General features: G+C 35.8%; 2 protein-coding genes across 2 annotated transcripts in view; both read right to left on the bottom strand.

Annotated features, from left to right (window-relative positions):
* Positions 1-1,082, bottom strand: part of LOC107708382 (toll-like receptor 4) — a 2,467-nt gene extending 1,385 nt beyond the window's left edge. The window contains exons 1-3 of the mRNA XM_016512581.1: positions 996-1,082; positions 320-486; positions 4-228 (exon numbers count right to left, since the gene is read on the bottom strand). Of these exons, the coding sequence (XP_016368067.1) occupies positions 4-228; positions 320-486; positions 996-1,082 (479 nt within the window). The remainder of the gene's footprint in view (positions 1-3; positions 229-319; positions 487-995) is intronic.
* Positions 1,083-1,490: 408 nt separating this feature from the next.
* LOC107708381 (toll-like receptor 4) lies at positions 1,491-2,797 on the bottom strand. Its single transcript, XM_016512578.1, has 3 exons — positions 2,658-2,797; positions 2,236-2,576; positions 1,491-2,146 (listed from the first exon to the last, which is right to left on the bottom strand). Exons 1-3 carry the CDS (start codon positions 2,795-2,797, stop codon positions 1,530-1,532), a joined length of 1,098 nt encoding a protein of 365 aa, XP_016368064.1. The 3' UTR covers positions 1,491-1,529.
* Between the last annotated feature and the right edge of the window lie 5,494 nt (positions 2,798-8,291).

Raw genomic sequence — 8,291 nt, 5'->3', positions numbered from 1 at the left:
GACTGGATGTTATTTGTCCCGAAAGCTCCTTCCTGCAGCTTGGTTAGGTTATTCATTTGAAGCTGTAAGGATGAGAGACCAGCATCCACAAGAACTAGTCTTTGTAGATTATGTAAAGAATTCAAGCATCCAGGTCCAAAGTATGTAATAGGGTTTCCAGTGAGAATCAAAGTAGTCAAATTCTTCACATTGTAGAAAGTATCATTTTCAATGTGCTTGATGTGGCATCTGAAAGGAAAAAGATTAAAAGTGAGTACATTTGAAAAATGGCTAACATGTTTAAATTGTAACACATAATGATTCATGATTGTTCATTTACCTTGTGAGATCCAAGACTTCTAAATTCAACAATACAGGAAATACACACTTATGTAAAGAGCTCAAGAAATTGAAACTGAAATCCAGAGACGTCACAGTGAAGGGAAGACTGCTGGGAATATGAGTCAAATTTCTCCCAGAACATGAGTACTCCATGTTCTTTATTATCTAGAAATGAAAGAAAGACACAGGAAATGACCATTTTTGCTTTTTACTTCAACTTACTTTTGGTATTTTTTATTTTTACAACCTTCGTGTTCTGTCTGAGAGACACCAAGGCCTTTTTACTTTACTATTAGATAGATAGATAGATAGATAGATAAAGAGTAAAGTCAAGCTCTGAAAAGTGCATATATACATACTATGAAATTTCCCTTTTCCCTTCCCTTGAAAAACAAGGTTAATTAGGAAATTACTAATATATAATATAATATAATATTTTATATTATAATATTTTGTTTTCTGGGACATTGAAATAATAAAACTCTCAAGAGAACATGAGTCAAATTAATACAAAAGTTCAGAAGCCCTGCATGTTAATAATACTTTATCTTACTATAATAATATCAATAACACTACTACAAAATACTACTATACTAATTATTGAGCCTGCATAAACAAACAGTATTCAAAACATGTCAAACATATATATGAACTATATTATGAGCTGTTCTTACCGTGGTACATTCGTGTCCTTTTCCAGCATTCACCAAAATTAAGATTAAGCATAGGAAAATCATCCATTCCACAAATGGCATGATCATTGTTAGAAATGATCTTGCGTGAGATCGATGGAAAACTTGACGTGACAAAGAACAAACTGCTGGACAGGAGATTCTAGATCCTACAGCAAACTAAGAATTTTTCTGTCACTAGATCTTGAATATTACTTAAATTCACACATCAGTGAGTGTGAAGCCGTTTCAATTTATATCACATTTGACATAAATCAGATTTTTCTCTGTTGTCTTAGTATTGCATGTGTGTAAACATCTCTCACTTCTCCTTTTTGTTTTAAAAGGGAAGTTATTTATTTGCAACGTGCATTCCCATGATGCATAGAAAGCCCTTTATTTGCAGTTTTTCAAAGGAGCTCTGCCTTGGGAAAATGGTTTAACACAACATAAAATGCAATAATTCTTCTTTAAAATTGTGGTTGAAAATGAGGCACGAGTTTATTTATTTAAAACATATATGCAATATATGTAAAATTAGTGGTTTGTGGCAATAATAGCTTTCCTGAGGCGTATCCAGAATCTCATGTTACTCAAAGGGTCTCTGCTCCATTTTAGGTATGTGTTCTTTTTCAGATGCTTATGAAGTCCAAACACTTTCTTAGACTTCCTCTCTTCCACATCTTCCAGAATGATGATGATGATGTTGGCATTGCGCTCCATCATAAAGCGAGACTGAGCTAATTCAAACTCAAATCGACACCAGGCACTATCAATGAAGTGTTGAGACACGACCACAATGATTTTACGACTGCCCATTATTCCTTCATCGATAATGTTGGAGGCGATGGACTTCCCTGCTTGAAAGTCCCGCATATGCAGGCAAAGCTGAATAGGTGGAACACCATTCTCCAGATTCTCCATCAGTTCATTCATGACCCAGACTTCATCATAGCTGGAGAAAATCACAAATGCATCATAGGAACATTCTTGTTGTCCAGGTGATCTGTAGCCTCTCAGTAAAATACAGCAATACTGAAGATAAAACTGGAACCTATAAACCAAGAGTGATAAAAGAACTACTACTGTAACAAAACATACCGATAAAACCATTGTGAGTCTTTTCTTGTGCACACAGCTGTCAGTGTCAAAGTCTGTTGCTCTAAAAATCTGAGCTTAGTGAAATGGTTTTACAGAAAATATTTTCCGGTTGCTTCAAAATTAATCAAAGTCATGTTTCTGCCGATCTCTCGCAACACAGCAGTGTGATCAGTTTTGATGATGGATATATTATTGGCATGTAGATCAAGTAAACTGAAGTCCTTGAAGGTGCTCATGAATGAAGGGAGAGACATAGACTGGATGTTATTTGTCCCGATTCTAAGCTCCCGCAGCTTGGTTAGGTTATTCATTTGAAGCTGTAAGGATGAGAGACCAGCATCCACAAGAACTAGTCTTTGTAGATTATGTAAAGAATTCAAGCATCCAGGTCCAAAGTATGTAATAGGGTTTCCAGTGAGAATCAAAGTAGTCAAATTCTTCACATTGTAGAAAGTATTATTTTCAATGTGCTCGATTTGGCATCTGAAAGCAAATACATACATTTAATATAATTTATGGGCAACACATTATACAACATATTTAGATGGCAACAATATTGCTTACCTTGACAGATCAAGGACTCGTAGAAAAGACAAAACTGGGAAAACAGTCTTCTGCAAGTGTTTCAGAACATTAAAACTGAAATCCAGAGTTTGAATGGAGGAAGGAATACTGGGTGGTATACAGCTGAGGTTTCTTCCCATGCATGAGTAGTGCTGATTCTCAGTAATCTAAATGAATGAATGAACTAATGGAAATTCTCAAATTTCACAACAGTAAAAAAAAAAAAAAAAAAACGTTATGAATAACACAGATTTCAATGGAAAAAAAACAACAACTTACTTTTGTACATGATTCTCCAGCACTAATGGAAAAATAAATCATGAAAGCACTTACAGTGAAGAAATTCATCTTGAGTGATCTCAACCGGTCATAAAAATGTGAGCCAGCCTTGGTAGAGGTCATTAATTATGAGGAACAAATGCCATGGTTTTCAACAATGGGGAACTATGGGCAAAAGGATGTCATAGGGAAGTAGGCTTGTGCTTAATTTCGTAGATCTTGAATGAATAAGTACCTTTCTGAATAGATTAATTGTAATACAAAATCTAATTTCCTCTACAATTATACATAATATAAATGTAAAAAAATAAATAAATAAAAACATATTAAGCATATTATTTTTATGTATTATCTTAATTATGAACACACTGGTTTGTAGTGCAAACAGTTTGTCCTTTTACTTCACGTTGTTATTCTTCTCGTTATTTCCCTATAGCAGCTAATGAACCGGAAGTCTTGCCCATTGGCTTACTTCCGCGTTGAAGAACAAGGTGGATACACTATCACTTAACACTACCATTGCAAAATAACTCCTTCCAACAAGACAAAATATGTTCCATTAAGCAATAAAATTAACAACTAAATTAACAATCGACATTCTCATGCTTTGACGCTAAGAAGAGTTGATACCATATCTAAACCAGTTTGAGCTGTGAGGCTAAAACTGATCTCGAGCCAGTGTTTAATTAGGTAGGATTACAATCAGATTGGAGCAGACAAGTTTGGGCTGGATGAAGTGAAAGGTTGCAAGTTTATGTCCCATAGTGGCAGTATTGTCATTTTGTACACCAATGTTTTTTTCATGGATGCTATAGCCTAACATATAAATGCTAAAAAAGAATTTTGACTATACAGATAAAACTTAAGTATTGTATTAGTATGAACATAGACTTCATTTACAACAAACAATACTGTTATATTGTCAAAAGTATTATTGTAGCTGCTTGAGTCTTGCCACTGGCCCACTGCATTTACATACGTTTTTGACCAACAGAAGTCCTCAGCATTATCACATTTATCATTACTATATCATTTTTCACTGTTTCAAAACTAAATTTTAACTTGATAGCATGGCTCCAACACCCTTCATGAAAAATTACTTATATTCTGGGTCTCAGAGACCCGAGGTATGTAAGGGATAATGTACTGTACATCCAGCCGGTTGTTATCACAGAATAACCCCGGACAGGGTGATCAGGGTGTTCCTTAAAGCAAGAATATAGCGCCGACTACAGTTACCCGGATGAGCCTGTGTTATCAGCTTTTACCGGTTATTATCGAGGGATAACATACCTCGGAATGTCGGGACTGACCAATCAGAATCAAGTATTCCACAGAGCCGTGTAATAAAAAAACATTAATAAATACAATTAATTTTCATTTTCAATACTATGATACAGTATATTCAGATGCACTGTAAATTGCATTCATTGGATAAATTAGTCATGCAATAATCAAAGGAAATTGTGCACATCTTTTAAACAAAATTAACTTAATAGCATTAATTCAGTCATTATTTTTTCCCAAACAAACAGCACTAAGTTTGCCTATCATTATAATTTGCACAGAGAGAAGACATGTTTAAACTGAAAAGAGTGACAATGAGCGACTTAAAGGATAATGTACAATCAGTCGATCGGTCATTAGGCTACCAGACAGCCTTATCAGCCTGATTTGGAATTCATTTTGCGATAATGACCGAATGACTTTAGAACATTCTAATTATTTCATACTAAGTAAGTTAACAAATAGGCCTAGGCCTACACGTGAACTACTGATTTAAGTTGAGTTTTTTAGATAAACCTGAAGCTTATAACATTGTATTAGAGGTCGTAATTCAAGTTGTTTGTCTTCTATTTTAAGTTCTCCCTCATTTATTTTTTTGTGTCTCTTTTTCTTACCAGTTTTTCTTTCTTGTTCATCTAAGCAGTTTTTTTTTTGCTTTTGCTTTCGCTTTAACTGGAGACAGCGCCTCCAAGTATCAAATGACTTAAATCTTTTAACGATACCTCTCATCAAACAGCAATACTGAAGTCTTCTGACGGTCGTCTGAATTTTAACACTGTGAGACGCAAGATGGCGCCAATTACCTACTCTAGTTGCGTTTGTATGACGAGAAAACGAGAGACCGCTGCTGTGTCCCAATTCAAAGAAGACCGCATCCTTCGAAGGACGTAGCCTATGAATTGGGACACAGCTCGCGTGTGCTGATATGAGACACAGGAAAGCAGGGCCGTAAGAGATCGGTTTCCGTTTGGCGAACTCTGACCTGCCAATTTGCTTATAGCACTGAGCCAGTTAAACAGACGAGGATGTAAGATTCCGAATTAAACATTGTTCCAACATGCAAAATAATTAAGATTCAGCAAAGGAATTTTCTCGTGCTGCAATCATTCTAAGAAAAGACCATGTGCAAAATCTTGTATGGAAAACTCCCAACCAAGGACAAACCACGTTAGTCAGGATGGAAGAAATTCATATGACATAAATCTGTTTGCACTACTGTTGTAAGCATGTTTGTTTCAAAAGGGAAGTTCTGAGATATATTAACAAGAAGAGCAGAAAAGCCCTTTGTTTGCAGTATCTACAACTAACAATGGCATCTTTGCCAGAAATGGTTGAATACAACATAAAAAGCAATTAAATTCTTCTTTTAATTCATTGTTGAAAACTGAGGCACCAGATTATTTCATCAAAATAACTGTAGGACCCAAAATGTAAAGATTATTTCACCACTAGGGCGATGTGCACTCCCGTTAGTAAGTGTAGGTCACTTGTTCACATCAAGTGATATTAACCTTCCCTTGAAGTTGTATTAGACAGGTACGGGTGGCGGGAACATATGGTTCTTACCATAGCTTCTTCATATGTTTTATTGTATGTTTTTTTTCCCTGTTGTGTTTAATAAATTATCAAGTCAAGAAACAGACATAGCTGTTGACATTGTTTATTCCAACCTGTAACTCAAGAACAACTTACCACCTTGTCCTGGCTTATAGGAAAGCCACTACACACAATTATCAGGTCAAAGCTGTTGTGAAATAACTGGAAAGCTATACTGACAAATTCTCTGAGGGATACACAAGAATTATCACACAAGAATCAAAGTCATGTTTCTATTGATCTCTCGCAACACAGCAGTGTGATCGGTTTTGATGATGGATATATTATTGGCATGTAGATCAAGTAAACTTAAGTCTTTTAAGGTGCTTTTAAGGAGACCCGGACTGGATGTTATTTGTCCCGATTCTAAGCTCCTGCAGCTTGGTTAGGTTATTCATTTGAAGCTGTACGGATGAGAGGCCAGCATCCACAAGAACTAGTCTTTGTAGATTATATAAAGAATTCAAGCCTCCAGGTCCAAAGTATGTAATAGGGTTTCCAGTGAGAATCAAAGTAGCCAAATTCTTCACATTGTAGAAAGTATTATTTTCAATGTGCTCGATTTGGCATCTGAAAGCAAATACATAAATTTCATATAATTTATAGAGCAACACATTATACAACATATTTAGATGGCAACAGTATTGCTTACCTTGACAGATCAAGGACTCGTAGAACAGCTATTGGACTGATTTCTGTTATTCAGAGCGTGGTCACAGAAGGCGTTCCCCTAGCGTTTCCGACGCAGCTCGAGTTCCTGAAGAGGAACTGGGAAAACAGTCTTCTGTAAGTGTTTCAAAACATTACAACTGAAATCCAGAGTTTGAATGGAGGAAGGAATACTGGGTGGTATACAGCTGAGGTTTCTTCCCATGCATGAGTAGTGCTGATTCTATAAAAAATAAAAATCCTCAAATTTAACATTTATTTAAAAAAAGGTAACAATAATAAATATATAAATTCAGAAAACTTACTTTAGTACATGATTCTCCAGCCCCAATAGAAAAAATATAATGAAAGGACTAACAGTGAAGAAATTCATCTTTACTCTTCTCATAAAGATTTTCTCAACCTCATAAAATAAGCCAGACTAGTTTGAGGTCATTGAATATACGAGGAACTAATGCCATGGTTTTAAACAATGAGGAATTTTGGTTGAAAATACATAAAAATAAGTCATCTTGAATAAGCAATTCATTTCCAAAATATCCCAAATGAATTAAAACATTTAAAAAGACTTGAAATAAAAAAAAAAAAGTTTCATAAAGAAAATAATTACCTCTGCGATTCATAATCATGAATTGTTGAAACTGACATTTACATTACTAAATCTCTAGTAACCATGATCACAAACAGCATAGAAAACGTGTTACTGACTGGTCAGGACTTTGATTGAAAAATAATCTACTGGCCCTAATGTGAAAAGCAAGTTAAAAAAAATCACAACAGTAATAAAAACAGCAATGAAAAACACATATTACATACAGAAAACTTACTTTTGTGCATGATTCTCCATCACATATGGAAAAACATATCATAAAAGCACTTAAAGTGAAGAAACTCATCTTGAGTCCTCTCATCAAGACGGTCTCAACCTGTAAAAAAAAAAAAACTGAGCCATCCTTGTTTGAGGTCATCGGTAATTTATTTTCAGAATACCTTAAATGAATTAACAATAAGAAACAATGTTTAAAAACAACTAAAACCAATTGAAAAATATGTTTAGTAAAGAAAAAAATTACTAATTCATAAATCATACATTTCTAATACTATGCCAAAATGGTATTAATACTAATACTAATATGCCAGAATGACATGTATGTGTAGCAGTACTCTACCTCTGACGTAATTCCTTAATAGAGGGAGTGTCTTTTTTAATTACGCTCATTTGGTAGCATATAAAAGGGGCCGTAGTGTCGCTATGTGTGTGCGTCTTTTCTGCGCCAGCGAGAGAGTCACTTGACTTCCGGCGGGGCGTGTGAACTTTTGCGAGGGTGGACTGAGGAGCTTTTCGGAACGCTTTCAGCCATGGCCGCTTCCATGGAGATGCATTTAATATGCAACCGTTGCCGTGCCATGTGAATCGCATTACAGGTGCGGGCCAATGTATACGTGACGTTGCAGTGGGCTTTGGGTCTTGTCTAAACCTTTGGGGAAACCGGTCTGCTGGCTGTTCCGGTTTTCTGCATTCGTTTCGCTATAGAGATACATTATCATACCTTGTCACCGTGATGATTATCCTGTTTCGGGGAATCGAGGGAGACTGGATTATACGATTCGGCGGTTGGATTGCAACGGCAGATCAGCGTTATTGGTTGCAGCTTCTGTGTAGTTGCACAGTGCTTGCGTTCCGCTAACTGTTTACATTTACAGTGTTTAACATCCGCAGGATCAGTTGGACTGTGGTTTGGGACGTGTGGTGCCTTTTTCCCATCTGTTGTAAATGTGTCGTGAGTAGAAAAACAACTTCAA

Source organism: Sinocyclocheilus rhinocerous, unplaced genomic scaffold (assembly GCF_001515625.1).
Source record: "Sinocyclocheilus rhinocerous isolate Xijiao unplaced genomic scaffold, SAMN03320098_v1.1 scaffold295, whole genome shotgun sequence".
Taxonomy (NCBI): Eukaryota; Metazoa; Chordata; class Actinopteri; order Cypriniformes; family Cyprinidae; genus Sinocyclocheilus; species Sinocyclocheilus rhinocerous.
Note: the sequence above shows the minus strand (reverse complement) of the source record. Positions and strands in the feature narration are given on the sequence as shown.

Bases quoted from the DNA above. Each gene is read 5' to 3' on its own strand.
- LOC107708381 (XM_016512578.1), bottom strand. From the start codon at position 2,797: ATGGGAAGAAACCTCAGCTGTATACCACCCAGTATTCCTTCCTCCATT. The intron at 2,577-2,657 runs GTAAGCAATATT...ATTTGCTTTCAG, and splicing joins CGAGTCCTTGATCTGTCAAG to ATGCCAAATCGAGCACATTG. The intron at 2,147-2,235 runs GCAGAAACATGA...TTAGAGCAACAG, and splicing joins TGCTGTGTTGCGAGAGATCG to ACTTTGACACTGACAGCTGT.